Source organism: Homarus americanus, unplaced genomic scaffold, assembly GCF_018991925.1.
Source record: "Homarus americanus isolate GMGI-L3 unplaced genomic scaffold, GMGI_Hamer_2.0 scaffold10377, whole genome shotgun sequence".
Lineage (NCBI taxonomy): Eukaryota > Metazoa > Arthropoda > Malacostraca > Decapoda > Nephropidae > Homarus > Homarus americanus.
Window position 1 is genome coordinate 12,501 of NW_024733820.1, and position 20,000 is coordinate 32,500.

The 20,000-nt window shown below is 38.3% G+C and overlaps 1 protein-coding gene across 1 annotated transcript in view; it reads right to left on the bottom strand.

The window, feature by feature from the left end:
- Window positions 1–10,264: 10,264 nt before the first annotated feature.
- The window catches only part of LOC121870050, a 17,184-nt gene continuing 7,448 nt past the window's right edge, over window positions 10,265–20,000 (bottom strand). The window contains exons 4-6 of the mRNA XM_042371791.1: window positions 19,971–20,000; window positions 15,680–15,810; window positions 10,265–10,871 (exon numbers count right to left, since the gene is read on the bottom strand). The exon at window positions 19,971–20,000 is cut by the window's right edge and continues 6 nt beyond it. Of these exons, the coding sequence (XP_042227725.1) occupies window positions 10,724–10,871; window positions 15,680–15,810; window positions 19,971–20,000 (309 nt within the window). The 3' untranslated portion in view covers window positions 10,265–10,723. The remainder of the gene's footprint in view (window positions 10,872–15,679; window positions 15,811–19,970) is intronic.

Genomic DNA, 20,000 nt, shown 5'->3' on the forward strand with positions numbered 1-20,000 from the left:
GTAGTACATTTTATAAAAAGTTTTTCAACTGTATTTTTGGGTAGATTTACATAAATGTCTTCATTTATTTTCATCCATTTACATGCACACACCATACTAAAAGAAACATAAAATAAATAAATTACCTTAGTGCAAAGCTGGAGTGCACATGTACTAATTTCATTAAGGTACTAAAATTGTTATGTCTAGTGCGAATTACAACATGTTTATATTCAAATAATACAGTATCTTACAAGAATCCCAACTATGTTAAATATATTTTCCTAGGTCATATCACTGGCATTTTAAAATGAGAGAAGCTTAGTAGGACTGTTAAATAAACTGTAAAGGCCTGGGACTTAGGGATAGAAATCCCTTACCAGGCTAATGAGGATCTTAATAAAGGAAAGTCAAGGACCATGGTTTTCCGAGGAATATAAACAACCGTTTGAGATTGACATCTCTTTACTATAAAAATATAACACAAAACTCTGACACCACTCAACAAACATCAAATAATTACGGGAGTCAAACAATTAAGGCAGTCAACAGATAATGGGATCAAACAATTAATGGAAGCAAACAAAAGAATCAAACAAATAATGGGAGTCAGCAATTAATGGATTCAAGTAATTAAATGGAGTCAACAATTGATAGAATCGAACAATAAAGGGGAGTCAGCAATTAATGGAATCAAACAATTATAGAATCAAACCATGAACAAATATTTCCTACGGCAGTGGCCCTGGGGGAAGGTTCTGGAACACGGTGATGCACACTCAGGGCAGGGAAACGTCCACTTCAACTCCACACTCAGCGACGTCTTGAAAAGGCAGGAGAACACCGGGGCACCGACGGAATGTGATGAACTGATGGTCGTGGTATGCGGTAGTGGTAGATGACCAGAGAGTTGGCAGTTGATAGGTGAAGGTCTGGGAACACAGCCCACGAGTCCAGGACCTATGATGAGATCACAGCCAGAATTTGACGGACAGCAGGGTAGCTAGCTACTGACGGTATGGCGGCTGGGTTGAATCTGCTCGTGGCGGAGATAGTCGCTGCCGTTATCACCTCCGTCCAACCACCCCAAGTGTCGTCTGCACCAGCAAACGAGCGAGTTAGCAGCGGTAACTAGCCGGAGGATCGTTGCCCTTACATAAACACACAAAGACCTTCGCCTCAAACTTATCACCAACCCCCTCACTCATACCTCATGGGTGGCGTGGTCTGCTGCCCCCCAGCCAGGCTTTTAGGCTTACAGTTTTTATCTTACATAATATCACAGACTAAAGTTTGGAGATTATAATTTGCAATGCTGGAATCCTTGCAAGACAGCCAATAATTTGAATGTAAACGTCATATATTTTGCTCAAGAGATAAAAATTGTTGTACATTAGTGTACAGTACTGTAGTACATTTTATAAAAAGTTTTTCAACTGTATTTTTGGGTAGATTTACAAAGATTTCTTCATTTATTTTCATCCATTTACATGCACACACCATACTAAAAGAAACGTAATAGAAATAAATGACCTTAGTGCAAAGCTGGAGTGCACATGTACTAATTTGATTACGGTACTAAAAGTGTTTTGTCTAGTGCAAATTATAGCATGTTTATATTCAAATTAATCAGTATGTTACAAGAATCCCAGCTATGTTAATTATATTCACCCAGGTCATTTCACTGGCTTTTTATAAGAGAGAAGCTTAGTCACCTGAGAACTGATAAATATACACGCGTTAGACCTGGGCCTGTACCAACTGTCAAACGTAATACCTCCCCTCCCCCCACGCCCCCTCGCTCGCCCATCTGCTCGGCGTTGCTGGAATCCTTGTAAAACAGTGAACAATTTTAATATAAACATCATGTATTTTGCACAAGAGATAAAAATTAATAACCTGTATCACATTACAGTAGTAATTTAAGAGTAAAAGTGTATATGTCCGTATATAGTATTCCACATACACGTAAGTATAAATAAAAAGTTTATGTGATGATCGGACAACGTCCATTTCGGTTAACGTCACGTTTCCAAGAACGATTCAGGACGACCATGCATGACTGTATACATATATTAAAGTAAACTCGGCGAACTGACTTTCAGATTAACCGCCAATCCCGAATCAATTGTAGTCACCTGGCACAGGTCACTGACCCACATCGGGGCCTGGGGGGGCGATAATGTAATAATATTAACAATGATGATAATAATAATAATAATAATAATAATAATAATAATAATAATAATAATAATAATAATAATAATAAAGAACCATAAAGAAATAAAAATGAAAAAAAAAATCAAGAGTGAGAAACAATATATGTATGTTGTGTTGTCAATAGTAAGAGAAGCAATTGAGACCCTGCAATTGTGTGTAAATGAGGTAGAAAGTCAGATCAGCATCCTGGGACTTGGTCACAATTTTTGTGTTGACATATGTTCTTTGACTTTTCCATTCATTATTCACGGTTTCTGTGCTGGTTCATGTTTATTTACTAAAGTGGTTAATTTTTTAAGCAAATTCTATTGAAATATGAATGGCAAATGAACAAAAATGAATAGAGGGAATTAAATGAGATAGGTTAGGGAAAGGTACTTTGAAAATGTATGTTTTATTTCCGTAGACTTTATGTACTATTAACCGACCTTCCGGATTATCCGTCGGCCCCTTCCCCTCATATGTGGTAGGTTAATCGAGGTTTTAATAAATATATATATATATATATATATATATATATATATATATATATATATATATATATATATATATATATATATATATATATATATTATATATATATATATATATATATATATATATATATATATATAAACAGTAAAAGTCCAAAATCCGATGCCAGAAACCGACCACCGAGAATCCGACTAAAACGATTTTTTTTTTAGCGAATGTGCGCATGCGTGAGCGCCACAGCTGCACTAGCGACAACAAGCTACCAATGGTCGCACTTTAAATTGGGCAATCAAACTGTGACAACATACCGTATACACTGTCTATAACCCCCTCGTTATCAGTCGTCCCTGATTTTTGACCAAGAAATCGTTAATTTATGATATTCCTCGCTTATAGTTCCACCCACGTTTTTGAGGGTAATGAACAACAAAACCACTAAAAACGCCACGCCCTATAAACTGAGGCTCAGTATGAAACACAAGTGCTGAAGGCAAATTGTTTACCATTTATTATTACGACAATTTTACACTGAAACCCGGTAGTTTCAACAAAATATTGTATATTTCCATTCAAGTATTTATTCAAGTCAATTAGGAGGAATATTATTGAAATACAACAGTTTTTAAACTAAACCATTCGAAAAGCGATACGTAACATCTTTGAACGAAAAGAAAGCGAAAGTCATTGTTTTCGCTATGATTTTATCCCACTTTCCACTGTAATATTATGTAATTTCAGGAAAATATTACATTTCCGTGAATGTATTATATCAAGCACAGTATGAATAGAATATCATTGTAATATATCAGAATTTTAACCGAAACTATTAAAAACGAGTAACATCTCAAGAACATCGGAAGCTTAGGTAAAGTCTTTTGTTTTCGCTATGTATTTTATCCTATTTACATTGAAATACGCACGCTTTCCACAAAACTACTATTTATCTCCGAGAATATATTCATTCAGGCGCAGTTTAGGTAAAATAGACGAGTGATGTAATAGTTTTAACTGAAAACGATTCGAAAACACGTCACTTCTAGCCCTGTTCAAAGAGAGGACTGGGAGAAGCTGTTTGGTGCTGCAGACGATGACAAGGAAAATGATTTTGATGGATTTTAATGAAAATATTCAGAAATATGGTATCGTAGTATTTATTCAAGTCAATTAGGATAGAATATTATTGTAATACAACAGTTTTTGAACTGAAAACCATTCAAAAGCGATTACGGTAACATCTTTTGAACGAAGAAAGTGAAAGTCATTGTTTTCATCACGATTTTATCCCACTTTCCACTGTAATACGACGCTCAGCAAAATATTACATTTCCGTGAATGCATTATATCAAGCACAGTATGAATAGAATACCATTGTAATATAACAATATTTTGAGTCCTACTCTTTCCATTTACAGAGTACTGTACAAGCCCATAATAATGGCTCCTAAAGTAGATAAACTTCGTTGTGTGAAGAGAAAGAAGAACACGTTGAAATTGAGTGACAAACTTGAAATAATTAAGAAACTAGATCGTGGTGTGAGCAATACTGTTCAATGGAAACATACGACATTGGAAAGTCTACAATTTATGATATATAAAAGACAAAGAATAAAATTTAGAATTCACAGCTTTTTCATTAAAACTGCTCGTTTTGATAAATGAAGCATGCTATATTTTGAAATGAATAAACTATCAAAATGTACCTGTTCATTTCTTCTTTATTCTTCATTAAATTTGAATTTTAAAAGTACTGCCTGAGAACTGAAAATCCGAAAATCCGACCCACCCAATCCCTAAGCAGTCGAAGATGTCTGAACAAAGACGAAAGCTAAGGTACTCGTTGTTTCCATTTTCCGTGTGATTTTATCAAGATTTATCTTATCCATGTTTTCATTGTGATTTATGATATATATATATATATATATATATATATATATATATATATATATATATATATATATATATATATATATATATATATATATATATATATATATATATATATATATATATATATATATATATATATATATATATATATATATATATATATCTCTACATATTATATTATCATCTATCTTCATATTATTTTATTTATTTTATTTTTTATCAGATTTTACTTATCTGAATTATTATTATTATTATTATTATTACATTTCGCCCCCCAGGCCCCGATGTGGTTCAGTGACCTGTGCCCGGGTGGGCTAATGCTAAAAAAAGACACCGCATTTCTAAGTTTAGTCCCTGCTTTGTATCTAAGGCTTGGCATTCATGTCGGACATTCGTAAATAGGGGACCCTGTATACAGTATTGTATTGCTGTACAACAACAACAAAAAGTTCTAATATTACTGAGTGCAAGACATCACTGTATATTTGGTGTATAATCTGTAGTTTGAAAAGGAGTTAATTTTCAAAAGGACATCTCAGAGAATCTGATTCCAACTAGACTGCAAACTACGAGACAGGTGTTCAATCCCATGGTGACATTAAGAAGGTGAAGGCATTTATTATCTTATATGTAATGCCCATATTAAGCTCATTTTATCAACAAAAGATTCGCAACTTCAAAATATGTGAGAGACGATGTTTAAGGAGAATTTCTTTAAGTCTGCCTGTTGGTTAATGGTTACTGTCACCTAAAAGATTCTGAACTTTTATCCAAAAACTAACATATCAAGTCTCTGTCCATTTAGAGTTCCTCAATTTTGTCCACTATAAACAGTCCCTGCAGCCATTTCAGATTGAAGCCAATAAGTTCTCAAACTGGCTGTCAAAAAGTTATTGAACTACAGTATTTGCTGCAGTGGAATCTACCAAAATAAATTCCTGAGTTACAAAGTAAGTACTGTACCGTAGTGAGGGGTCACTTAACACAATGGTATAATACCAATACTGTACAGTATGGTTTGATATACAGTCGACCTGTAATTTGACTAATAGGGGAAGGGTGTCCGTTTTGTTCCATTGTTCAATTAACCGATTTAGGGGTTAATACTGTATTGCATTATATTTCAAAGTCATTGTTTTCGCCAATATTTTATCCCACTTTCCACTGTAATACGACGTAATTTCAGCAAAAATATTACATTTCCGTGAATGTATTATATCAAGACAGTATGAATAGAATATCATTGTAATATAACAGTATTTAACCGAAAAACTATTAAAAAACGAGTAACTTCTCTTGAACATCGGAAGGTTAGGTAGTCTTTTGTTTTGTCATGTATTTTATCCTATTTTACATTAAAATACATCACGCTTAAGCAAAACTACTATTTATTTCCGGATAATATATTCATTCAGGCACAGTTAAGGTAAAATATACATGTGATGTAACAGTTTTTAACTGAAAACGATTCGAAAACACGCGAAATCGCCTAGCTGATACAGTTGGTGGTGCGCCTTGAGTCGCTGTAAACAATAGGAGGTTGAAGTAGATTACCGGGTAATATATTAAGTGTGAAATATCGAAAAGGTTTTTATTACTGGTATTTTTGTAGATCAATGAGAACTGTGATACAGAGGTGATATGATATGTAAGTTAGCCTGAGCTAAGAACTTCAAAATAGACTACTGAAAACACGTTGTAAGGTAATTTAGCCTATTGTAGTTGGTGAGCTTCATTTGATGAAGGAACTGCACAACTTTTCATTACTAATTGGTACATATTTTATGTTTCCATTGTTTACTGGCAGTAAATGGTAAATATTTTCTCATGTCTGAAGTTAAGTTGCATCCTCCCCCACACTAGTGGTGGAGATGTTACATGTTTTATCCCAGCAGTGGGTGGACCAGCATTTTAGCTTAAGGTCCGCTGGAGGTAATATTCCTAAATCTTAAAAAATCAGATTTTGTCCGAATTATCCAAACCGATTAAAGGGGTCCAATTTTGTATAAAGATTTTTTATATCGTGACTACCAAAATTATCGACATTTTTCCAATATACAGTACAGCGATAAATTTATTTATTTCACGCAGGGAAATCGGCAGGAAATATTTCAAAAATGCCATGGTAAACAAATGCTGCTATTTGCTCACCAGAGGCGCTACTGTGGCTATTCACTTCACTATTCACACTCCGCCACAGTCTTCCCGAGCGTGGTGACGAGCAAGCAGTCGACTCTGCTGCAGATTACTTTCTAAGGCGAGTGTAAATGGGATGCTAGTGACGTGAAAATGTATGAAGAGAATGGAAAGCTTAATGAAAAGATTTAATACTGTAACTAATAAATGGGTTTGTTCATTTATATAGTGTGGATTGTCAAGAGGGTGGCAGTGTGGAGTCTGCTGCCTAGTCTGGTGTTCCTGAGTCTGGTGTTCCTTGATATTGATACTGAAATAGCCTGTTGTTCCGAGTGAGTGTTAATTGGTGCTTTAATTAGTAAGAAATGAACTTAAGTCAAGTCAAGTTTAGTCACTTTTATTGGCCTCCAGAACCTAACTCTATTTTCCCCATGGATTACATGTACTGTAATTTATATGGCGAACATCCTCGAGCTTATCTCGCGATATATCCCAACCCTACTGTATATTGCACCATCAGAATCCATAATATGATAACAGTACAGTGGTCCTCGGTTAACGAGCTTCAGTTAACAAGAGATTTCTTTGCTAACGAGCCACCTTCCATAAGATTCTTAACCTCTCGGTTAATGAGCAATCCCAGATTAACGAAGTTTCTACGGTGTTTACCTCAACATGTTTTCGCTAAATTTACATGCAAGGTCAACCAGTTGTAGTATAGTCCGCCAATACAGTAACGGTTCTAGGGCTTTAAATTTCATTATTTTAGTAAATATCAAGAAGTTTATACTATTCAATAATTTTAAAACTTTAATATTAAATACCCTTAAGTCATTTTAAATAATTATTGAACATAATCGAAGGTAAAGAAACTAGTTTGGCGGGCCATCCAGCCTGTTAACACACCAAACAGGTGTGTTAGTCTCTCTTTTTCAGTGGAGGTAACATCTTGCTTGAGACTCTTCAACTAAACGTTTTTGCTTGGTGCTCTGCCAAATTATTGGTCATTTTGAAATTTATTTTACATATTAGACAATATATAGCACAGTGCATTGTTATTTTAAAGAAAATATTCTTTTTATTTAGGAGGAAGTTTAACTTAAAATATCAATGCGTACAGAGTGTTTCAACCGCATGGGGCCTAAGAGATCAAGAAAAGCGATTTTAATCCAAACTACAGGAAATTATTAAAAAACATGAAGAAGGCATTAGGAACAAAATGCGCTTATGCAAAGAATATGGCATGTTGACATCAATCAGTCGACAATTTTGCACAAAGAAAAAATTTAAAGAAGTGAAAGTGAGAGACAAATCTACAGTGTTTTAAAGGTTAGATCCCTAATTGCAGAAATAGAGAGGTTACTCTCATCTGGATTAGGGAAAACAGGATGAAAGGGTGATTCAGTTTCTACTGAATTCATTTAGAAAGAGCCAGGAGATTTACGAACATTTAAAGACAGATCAACCTGGTCTTCAGGAACAGAATTTGAAGATTTTAGGGCCAGCAAAGGCTGGGTTCGAAAAATTTTAAGCAGTGTTAGCGACATTTTCAGTGTTATAAGCATGGTGATGCTGCTGGTGCTGAGAAGGCAGGGCAAAAAGTTTTAGGTGTGGAGTTTAAAGAACTAATGGAAGAAGAAAATTATCTTCCAGCAGCAAGTGTTCAATGGGACGAAACTGGCTTGTTTTGGAAAAAGATGCCCAAAAGAACATTCATCACCAGAGATGAAGCCTCTTTACCTGGGCATAAACCGATAAAAGACCGTCTCACTCTATTGCTTGGTGACAATGCTTCAGGGGATTTCCGACTGACGCCTATGCTTGTCTACCACTCTGAAAACCCCAGGGTGTCCAAGCAACAGAAAGTGGTAAGAGGAAATCTTGGAGTTTATTGGAAGTCCAACCGTATGGCATGGGTGACAAGACAGCTCTCTAATGAATGGGCTGTTGAGGTGTTTTGCCCTTCTGTTAAGAGCTATCTAACCACCAATAAACTCCCTTTAAAGGCTCTTCTCCTCATGGATAATGCTCTTGGTCATGACCCTGACCTTGCCAGAAATTTGGAGTATCAATTTGACTTTGTGAAAGTGTTGTTTTTGCCTCCCAACACTACATCAATCATACAGGCAATGGACCAGAATGTGATCAGCAACTTCAAGAAGTTGTACATGAAGAAAATGTTTAGGAGGTGTCATCAGGCAACTTCCACTGATCCTGAACTAACACTGGCACAGTTCTGGAAGACACAATTTAACATCCTGGAGGCTGTAAAATTGATTGTGTCATCATGGCAAGAAGTCTCCACTAGATCCCTCAATTCTTCATGGAAAGCACATGTGTCCATGATTTTGAGGGATTTCAGGATGACCAGGAGATTGTGTCCATTGGTCAGTCATTGGGCCTTGAAGTGGAGGAGGAAGATGTCGAAGAGCTTATGATGTCTCATGGGGAGGAACGTACTCCTGAAGAGTTGCAGCAACTGGAGGAGATGTTAGAGGCTGACAATGGTGAGGAGGAAAGGGAAAGTGATGACCATATGTCAACTTCAGAGTTGAAAAATGTTATTTACTACTGGGAGAAGTTCAGGGAACTGGCTTCAAGGCACCCAGATGTGAAAAAATCTGAACTAACTTTGTGTCATGTTGAGGACACAATGGTCTCCTTCTTTAAACATAAGTTAATGATGAGGAGGAGAGATGCCCCACAGACCACAATTGACACTTTCTTCAGTAAAAGGCAGAGGGAACAAGATACTAGCCCTCAGCCTTCCACTTCAAAAAAGAGAGAGGATGATGCTAGCCCTCAGTCTTCCACTTCAAGAAGGAGAGAGGATGTTCATGGTGGAGAATCTGTCAGTCCAGAGGTTCCTGACATTTTCATGGAAGGTGACTCACCTTCCAAGAAGCAGTAAAATGCTTCTCCTCCACCTCCACTTCCTTCTCTTCTCCCTTCTCCTCCTCCACCTCCACTTCCTTCTCCTCCTCCACCTCCCACTTCAAATTCACATCAGCATCATCATCCAGGAGCCTTCTACATACACACCTCAAAGTAAGTGAACTTTTCTACCTTTTTTGTTGAATTTAGGCAATTTTCGGTGAGCTGGAACCAATTACCCAAAAACCCATTGAAACAATGGTTTCGTAGCTTGCAACCTGCTGGAACGGATTGTGCCTAACCGAGGGACCACTGTATTGTAATTTCATTTATAACAAATATTGTACTGTAATGTGACCAGTAAAGCACCAACCTGTCCAGTGAAGAACCAGTGGAATCTGTATTTTTCAAAATTATTATTAGTACAGTATTACTTTTTTTTTAACAGCCTCAGTTTCTGACAAATTTCATAAAAAGTGATAATCTTTCCGAGATATTTTGTTCAATACAAAGTACTGTACAGTAAATAAAAATAGCTCAAGTGTTTGAGTTGCTATCTAACTCGAACAGTTATATTTTATTGTACTGTTTAAATTTGTCACAAAATAGCCGGCATTAAATCACTTGAGAGGGATACAAAGCATTATCATCCAAAGTATGTGCCAGTATATGTACAGCCTTCTTACCTGGTATATTCTAGACTCCCATGAGGGAAAGCGGTGCAGGGGAGGTGTGGGAGGCTTTTCTCCATTGGTCTCTGGCCCGGCCAGCGGGCATGGTCACGGCTGGGCGTATAGATCTCACTGTAGTCATGGGCTTCATCCTTGGCTCGAGATCTCCTACCATCATCACTCAGGTGGCTATCCCCAGACCGTGCCAACTGACTTGAATCGGTGCTCTCAGTGTTGTCATAACCATCCAGCTCCAGATCAAGGCTGTCAGCACTCTTGGTGACATAGGTTGGCACGCCTCCTTCTGAGGTGCTTGGTGCGTGGCTGAGGTACAGGTTTCCGCGGGCTGTCTCCCCTACTGCCAGCCCGGGAGCCACTTCTGGGTAAGCTACCTGTGCTCTGCGTCAGGCTATTGAGCATCACTTCTAAAGGACTCTTGGGGCTCAAACTTTGGCGAGTCTCCATGTCTACCGAACCGGAGTCTACCACGAGTCTCTCATCCCTTTTTCGTTGTCATATCTTCTCTCCAGACCAGTCCTTGGAATTCCATTGTGTCGAGACTTAAAGCGAATCTCGCCATAGTTGGCATCGGTGTCACTTGAGCTGGCTCTCCTCAGTCCTGCAGGTGACCTTTAAGAACAACAACAAATAATCAAATAATTATGCTCAGCCACCATTGGTAAAAGGTAACAAAGAGTTAACTTATACCTGTGGTTGTTTGTTGGGCAGCAAAGCAATGAATTGTGTGGGTAGTGGTATTTGGGCTCGTAAATCATAATATTGCATAGTGTAAAATTACTGGTAATAATTATGAAGTGATACATATATCATACATATACAGAATATATTTTTAGGGGCCCTTCTCCCATTACCATTTGACATTTACATTTTTCAAAGCTTTATGACTGACTATTGATCAGTCTGATACATACCAAGTAACAAAAGAACGCAACAGGTAACAACAAAAAACAAAAAAAAAAAATTCCGATGTATAAGAAAAGCTTATGACAAAATTGCAAAAAAGGTGAAGAAAAATCCTGTAACAGACCTTTAATGCCAATGACTAAATAATATGAATTTTATCAATGTTCCACAGTCGTTTATCAATCTACATTTGCTATTATGCCTTTTATGTAGCTGTCTTGACCTTTACTACCTCAGCTATTTTTTGTCACCAGCTATTTACGAGTCTGTGATGACCACCATTTTACTAGTGTGTGTGTGATGACCACTATTATCTACTAGTGTGTGTGTGATGACCACCATTATCTATTAGTGTGTGTGTGTGATGACAACTATTATCTACAAGTGTGTGTGTGTGATGACTACTATTATCTATTAGTGTGTGTGTGTGTGTGTGTGTGTGTGTGATGACCACCATTATCTATTAGTGTGTGTGTGTGATACAACTATTATCTACAAGTGTGTGTGTGTGATGACCACTATTATCTACTAGTGTGTGTGTGTGTGATGACCACTATTATCTACTAGTGTGTGTGTGTGATGACTACTATTATCTATTAGTGTGTGTGTGTGATGACCACTATTATCTACTAGTGTGTGTGTGATGACCACCATTATCTATTAGTGTGTGTGTGTGATGACCACTATTATCTACAAGTGTGTGATGACTACTATTATCTATTAGTGTGTGTGTGTGTGTGATGACCACTATTATCCACAAGTGTGTGTGTGTGATGACTACTATTATCTACTAGTGTGTGTGTGATGACCACCATTATCTATTAGTGTGTGTGTGTGATGACAACTATTATCTACAAGTGTGTGTGTGTGTGATGACTACTATTATCTATTAGTGTGTGTGTGTGATGACCACTATTATCTACAAGTGTGTGTGTGTGATGACTACGATTATCTATTAGTGTGTGTGTGTGTGTGTGTGTGATGACCACCATTATCTATTAGTGTGTGTGATGATCACTATTATCTACTAGTGTGTGTGTGATGACCACCATTATCTATTAGTGTGTGTGTGTGGATGACAACTATTATCTACAAGTGTGTGTGTGTGATGACTACTATTATCTATTAGTGTGTGTGTGTGTGTGTGTGTGTGTGTGTGTGTGTGTGTGTGTGGATGACCACTATTCCACAAGTGTGTGTGTGTGTGTGATGACTATTATCTACTAGTGTGTGTGTGTGTGTGTGTGTGTGTGTGTGGATGACTACTATTATCTGTGTGTGTGATGACCACTATTATCTACTAGTGTGTGTGATGACCACCACATCATTAGTTGTGTGTGTGTGATGACAACTATTATCTACTAGTGTGTGTGTGATGACCACCATTATCTATTAGGTGTGTGTGTGATGACAACTATATCTACTAGTGTGTGTGTGTGTGATGACCACTATTATCTACTAGTGTGTGTGTGTGTGTGTGTGTGTGTATGACCACTATTATCTATTAGTGTGTGTGTGATGACCACTATTATCTATTAGTGTGTGGATGACCACTATTATTACTAGTGTGTGTGTGATGACCACCATTATCTATTAGTGTGTGTGTGTGTGATGACAACTATTATCTACTAGTGTGTGTGTGTGATGATCACCATTCTATTAGTGTGTGTGTGTGATGACACCATATCTACAAGTGTGTGTGTGTGGATGACGACTATTATCTATTAGTGTGTGTGTGTGTATGACCACTATTATTCACAAGTGTGTGTGTGTTGATGACGACTATTATCTACTAGTGTGTGTGTGTGTGTGTGTGTGTGTGTGTGTGTGTGTGTGTGTGTGTGTGTGTGTGTGTGTGTGTGTGTGTGATGACCACTATTATCCACAAGTGTGTGTGTGTGTGTGATGACTACTATTATCTACTAGGTGTGTGTGTGTGTGTGTGTGTGTGTGTGTGTGAGACACTTTATCAAGTGTGTGATGACCACTATTATCTACTAGTGTGTGTGTGTGTGTGTGATGACTACATATCTACTAGTGTGTGTGTGTGTATGTGTGTGTGTGTGATGACCACTATTATCTACAAGTGTGTGTGTGTGTGTGTGTGTGTGTGATGACCACTATTATCTACAAGTGTGTGTGTGTTATGTGTGTGTGTGATGACTACTATTATCTACTAGTGTGTGTGTGTGTGTGTGTGTGTGTGGTGATGACCACTATTATCTACTAGTGTGTGTGTGTGTGTGATGACTACTATTATCTACTAGTGTGTGTGTGTGTGTGTGTGTGTGATGACTACTATTATCTATTAATGTTTGTGTGTGTGTGTGTGTGATGACTACTATTATCTACTAGTGTGTGTGTGTGTGTGTGTGTGTGTGTGTGTGATGACTACTATTATCTATTAGTGTGTGTGTGTGATGACTACTATTATCTATTAGTGTGTGTGTGTGATGACTACTATTATCTATTAGTGTGTAAATAATAATTAACGGTTTATTGAAAGAGCTAGGAAGGCTGAAAATATACAGTTATATTTGGTGAATGGGTTAGAATTACAAATAATATACAAGGACATAAGTGACAAAATAAGACATATAATAACTAGATGGGGAAAAGCTCAAACTACAGTTCATTTCAACATAGTGACAGTGCAAGGAGTAGTGTTTACTGGGAGTGAATACACTGGTTTATTCGTTATTGATAATTTTACAATGGTAGGGACTGGGCTGTTCTTATAGGATCGTTCGTGAGTAGGGGGATGCGGTTGTGTGTGTGTGTGTGTGTGTGTGTGTGTGTGTGTGTGTGTGTGTGTGTGTGTGTGTGTGTGATGACACTATATTTTTGTGTGTGTGATGACCACTATTATTCAACAAGTGTGTGTGTGTATGACCACTATTATCAAGTGTGTGTGTGTGATGACTACTATTCTACAAGTGTGTGTGTGTGTGTGATGACCACTATTATCTACAAGTGTGTGTGTGTGATGACTACTATTATTCTACAGTGTGGTGTGATGACCACTATTATCTACAAGTGTGTGTGTGTGTGTGTGATGGGACTACTATTATCTACTAGTGTGTGTGTGTGTGTGTGTGATGACCACTATTATCTACAAGTGTGTGTGTGTGATGACCACTATTATCTACAAGTGTGTGTGTGTGATGACTACTATTATCTACTAGTGTGTGTGTGTGATGACTACTATTATCTATTAGTGTGTGTGTGTGTGTGATGACCACTATTATCTACAAGTGTGTGTGTGTGTGATGACTACTATTATCTACTAGTGTGTGTGGATGACTACTATTATCTACTAGTGTGTGTGTGATGACTACTATTATCTACTAGTGTGTGTGTGTGTGTGTGTGTGTGTGTGTGTGTGTGTGTGTGATGACAATCTACAAGTGTGTGTGTGTGTGTGTGTGATGACCACTATTATCTACAAGTGTGTGTGTGTGTGTGTGTGTGTGTGTGTGATGACCACTATTATCTACAAGTGTGTGTGTGTGTGTGTGTGATGACCACTATTATCTACTAGTGTGTGTGATGACCACTATTATCTACTAGTGTGTGTGTGTGTGTGTGATGACTATTATCTACTATTGTTTTGTGTGATGACCACTATTGTCTACTAGTGTGTGTGATGACCACTATTATCTACTAGTGTGTGTGTGTGTGTGTGTGTGTGTGATGACCACTATTATCACAAGTGTGTGTGTGTGATGACCACTATTATCTACAAGTGTGTGTGTGTGATGACTATTATCTACTAGTGTGTGTGATGACCACTATTATCTACTAGTGTGTGTGTTGACCACTATTATCTACTAGTGTGTGTGATGACCACTATTATCTACTAGTGTGTGATGACCACTATTATCTACTAGTGTGTGATGACCACTATTATCTACTAGTGTGTGTGTTGACCAGTATTATCTACTAGTGTGTGCGTGTGTGATGTTCACTATTATCTACAAGTGTGTGTGTGATGACTACTATTATATACTAGTGTGTGTGTGTGTGTGTGTGTGTGTGTGTGACCCTTTTTGGCTGAAGTTTGATCTGAGTTTCTCTCAGTCAGGGAAGATTTTTGGATCTTGCTCAGACCACCCGGGGGTCCGTGGTCAATAGTAATACCAAGGTGTACAGTCTTAAGACCTGTTTTGGAGCTGATTAACGGCTCATTTTGAAGCTTATGGTGTCTTTTTTCACATTAGACTGCAGTTACTTCTTAATTATAAAATACAATGCTGTATAGAAAAGTGTAAAGAGACGTCGCAAACCTCAGAATTTCACAAACTCGCCGACCGCCCATTCTAAATGGTCCCACTATAAATAGTGCACCCCAAAATTTTCAATGGTAACATAATTTTTCTCATCTAGGACACTAAGGAACAAAATGGTACTAAAAAGTAGATTAGTGAGGGGGTAAGGGTTACCCTACCTAGCCCATGGACTGACTAACTTAGAAAGACTTACATGAACACAAGGAGAAATACACACACACGTACCTAGACTTTGAGCGTCGGTCTCGGCCGAGCGTGGCAGGTCGGGACGGGATGTAGTCGGCCTCGTTACGACCGTCGGCGAGAGACTCGTCGCTGTCGGGTCGGTCACCCTCAAAGCTCCCCCTCGACGAGTCCTGCGGGGTGAACACGCTCGTCAAGCCAAGGAGGGAGGTTGGGGGATGGCGGAGATTGATGACAAGGAAGGAGTAGAGGGGGGAGGAGAGGAAAATGTATGGGTGGAAATGTTGGGGAGGAAAGAGACGCTCGTCGAGTCCGGAGAGGGGAGGAGAAAAATTGGGGAAGGCCTGGTGTGGGGAGCAACAGGAGGGGAGTTTTTCCAAATGTACACAGAAGGATGGGGAAGGCAGGAAATTTAGTGAGAGGGGAGAGTTCTGAGGAAAGGGGAGAGTTCTGAGGAGAGGGGAGAGTTCTGAGGAGAGGGGAGAGTTCTGAGGAGAGGGGAGAGTTCTGGAGAGAGGAGAGTTCTGGAGGAGAGGCAGTCTGAGGAGAGGGGTGAGTTCTGGAGGAGAGGTGAGTTTGAGGAGAGGGGCAAGGAGTTTGAGGAGAGGGGTGAGTTTGGAGGAGGGGTGAGTTCTTAGGAGAGGGTGGGTTCTGAGAGGGAGAGTTCTGAGGAGAGGGGAGAGTTCTGAGGAGAGGGGAGAGTTCTGAGGAGAGGGGAGAGTTCTGAGGAGATGGGGGGTTCTGAGGAGAGGGGAGAGTTCTGAGGAGATGGGGGGTTCTGAGGAAAGGGGAGGGGTTAAGGGGTAGATACACAGACTCTTCTGGCCCGGCAGGGGAGTGGCTATCATGAAGGAAGGTGAACTTGGTGTAGGTAGTGATAGTAATAGGAAAGGTTGTTTTAATTAAGGCAGTGATCCCCAACCTTTTGTAGGCTCTGGGCCAAATTTATCATTGTAAATATAGTGGAGGGCGCCAAAAATTGGGATCTACATTCAAGAAAAAAATCTCATATATACTGTACAGTTATTTGCAGTTTAACACGTCTAGCTGTTACCAGTTACATACATTTTACATTTACGCTTGGACAGGACGTGAAGGTTGGCTGGCTGGCTAGCTGGCTCTCTTTCTGGGCCCAGTCTGGGGTAAATACACACGTCCTGTACACGACAGACTCGGGACATATGCGCAGTTGTATCAAGTCATTACAGATTTTCATTAATTTCTCACAAAGAATCCAAAATAATTTACAAATTTCTAACAAACCCCAGAGGGCTCCATAATATGGTTCCGAGCGCCAGCAAACTACAGGTTGGGGACCACTGTTTTAAGGGGTGGTGCTGGTGGTTGTGACAGGAATAGTAATAATGGGTATGGTTGCTTTAAGGGTTGGTTATGGTGATAGTACTAATGGGAATGGTTGGTTTTAGGGGATGGTAATGGTTGGTTGTAAGAGGTATAGGGGGTAGTAATGGTTGGTCTTCAATCCATTAGTTTGCGGCCAAGAAAGATATAGGGGCGGGAAGGGAACATGCGGGAAGGTGATGGTGATGAATATGAGGCGCGTTGAGGAGTAAAACAGAAAATGAGGGAAGGAGGGTTAGTAAAAATGAGGATATGAAGGATGATGAAGATGAGGTAATGAAGGATAAAGAAAATGACGAAAACAAGGGATGATAAAAATGATGAAATGAAGAATGATATAAAATGACGAAAGATGACAATGAAGGATGATGAATATATGTGACGATAAAAATGAAAGAAGAGTAAAACAAAATACATCCAATAGCGATGAAAAATATTGCAAAAAAATAAATAAATGAGATATTTCACAATACACAGAATATATCTATTTCAACTGTGACTAACAGAAAACTTCATGACAACTGAACACACAACTTTTACAAGATTTTGGTAAATACGAAGAGTGTGAGGCAGCGTAAGGGAGGGGCTGGGGTGATGAGTACAGTACCTTTAGAAGCCTCTTGAAAGTGTTTGTTCAAAAGTTGTTCATAATATGGGATTCTACAGTATAGGTGGCAGTAAGCTTTATAATACCATGTAAAAGTTAACGTCTAACTTACTTTCCGTGGAAAAACAAGCTGGGGGAGGGGTAGTGTATTCTGGATAACCATGAGTCTACTTTATCCAGAGTCTATTTTATCTAAATTACTATTACATTTACTAGTGTGTCAGAATCTAGACATTATGCCGCTAAATTGATTATATAAAAAACATTGTGTTGGTGTGAGGAGTTTGATGCTGGGGAAGACACCTTAAGAACACACACACAGTACTAATTGGAAGATCACATTAAAACTTACCTGTGTTGTCACAATTAACACCTAATTCTCATCACCCTCACCTGTTGTCAACGTGTGTGCAAGACTATAAAATCAAGATGTACAGAAAATTGTACGTGAACAAATTATTTTAATAGGGTGGCCTTATTAGTGTAAAACTACTAAAACAATTTTAAAACAGTTGTTTTAAAAGAAAATGTCACCGAGTGTTTTTGAAATTAGAGGAATTCTATGTAAAGTGAATAATGTTACACACTGAACAACATGCGATATCAAGATAAAAGAATTCCAAAATTTGTGACAGCCTTCGGCTCCTCTAATAACCTCAGGGTCTTCAGCCAGTAACACACCCCTCCAGGGCCTGCACCTTACCCCCAAAATAACTGTATATCCTCCAGCAAGTTCACAAAACAAATGACGTCCTGTCTTCTCAAAATCCAAATGATTTCCAGAAAAAAATAGAATTGTGAAATTCCAAAAGCCAAAGATGTTAATTGGCTCTCAAAACAAAACAATAAAACCTGAAATTTATAAGAAAAAAATCTAGTCTCCGGATTTATAAAAAAAAACATACCTTCCAGGCTGCGCTTAACACATCAAAACTCTCGAGCTACTCAAACGAATTAAACTCCATGCCCGTCTAAACACACCTATTATTTTCCTTATAATCAAACCTGGATAATCCCAGCCCGCACCCACTCCAATACGTTAAGTGTAACTAATAATGTGGCTTTAGTCTTTCTTAACTGAAAACTGTGTGATGTGTTTATATATGGGGAACAAACTCTCACACAGACCATCTTATCTATAACGAGTAATTCTTACATTCTTTGAACCCGTTAACACACCCATTTTTCAGCAAGCAAACCACTTTGTATATACTATGGAAAAGTTCCTAATTAAACTCTTATTTCTCAAATTTATCGCTTCACAGAAACCCATATCTCACACCAGGGTAGCAGGGCATTATATCATCAGCGTTAACTTGCATTCTCAACACATTTTCAATACACATTCATTATTTCTTCCGATAACAATGTTCTACACACATGATGCTGGCACTCACCCCCGCCTCTATATTCATGATCGAGTCATGACCTCAACCATTCGTCCAATGCCTTGAGAACTTATCAAAATTTCACTAGTACTTACTTTCCTACTTAATCACCCAAAATAAAAAAGGGCGGCTTTTGAATCGTCGCACCAGCCCTCATACTAGACACACTCGGCCACGCCTTTAGGTTAATGTCAATCATGTATAACTTCCACACATATTATAACCATTGGTGTATTATTATTATCATTTACCCACTGGCATACAAAACAGAACACTAACGAACCAAAAGCCATAAACCGGTACCCATTATTTCTTTTCAGTGATGAAACAAAAAGCCACACAAATCAACACGTAAATTTGTCAGTTGCCTAAACTTATGAACAAGACAGATGCAAGATTCAGTAAACTGTTAGCACACCACTTACACAATAAAAATAAATAAACTTTGCAAAATATTCATGTATAAAGGAAGTGTTCCCTCTATGGAAATAATTGTCAAAAGCTATAAAGTTAAAACCAAACTCAAAATGAGCAAGAAGCATTGGCAGACGTGGACCAAAATATCACAAGCTATAATAGTGTTCGTGCCACGTGGTGATGCTGTTCGTTCGAAGACATTCCTTGAGAAAATCTTCAAGTCAAAGTCATCAATCCCAATCACAGAAATGATGTTCTAAGTTTTTCTGAAATTGAAGTTTTAAATTCTAATAAAATTACGAAAGGCAACTACCCTTAATGTTTTAAAATTCAGTTCGTAATTGTAATCTAGAATAGTTAAGGAATGGCTTGGAAAAGTTGAAAGAAAACATATTAAAGCGTGGAGTGTACCTATAATCCCTGACTGTGAGCACACAGTCCTACGAGCCACACCCCTCCTAAACCCTCCAGCACCCCATAACTACGCCCCTCCTATAAGCAGCCCTATAGCCCTCACACAAGCAGCCCAAGCGTTACCACACAGACAGCGCCTCCATACCTTAGGCAGACTTAGGGACCTCCTTTTCCA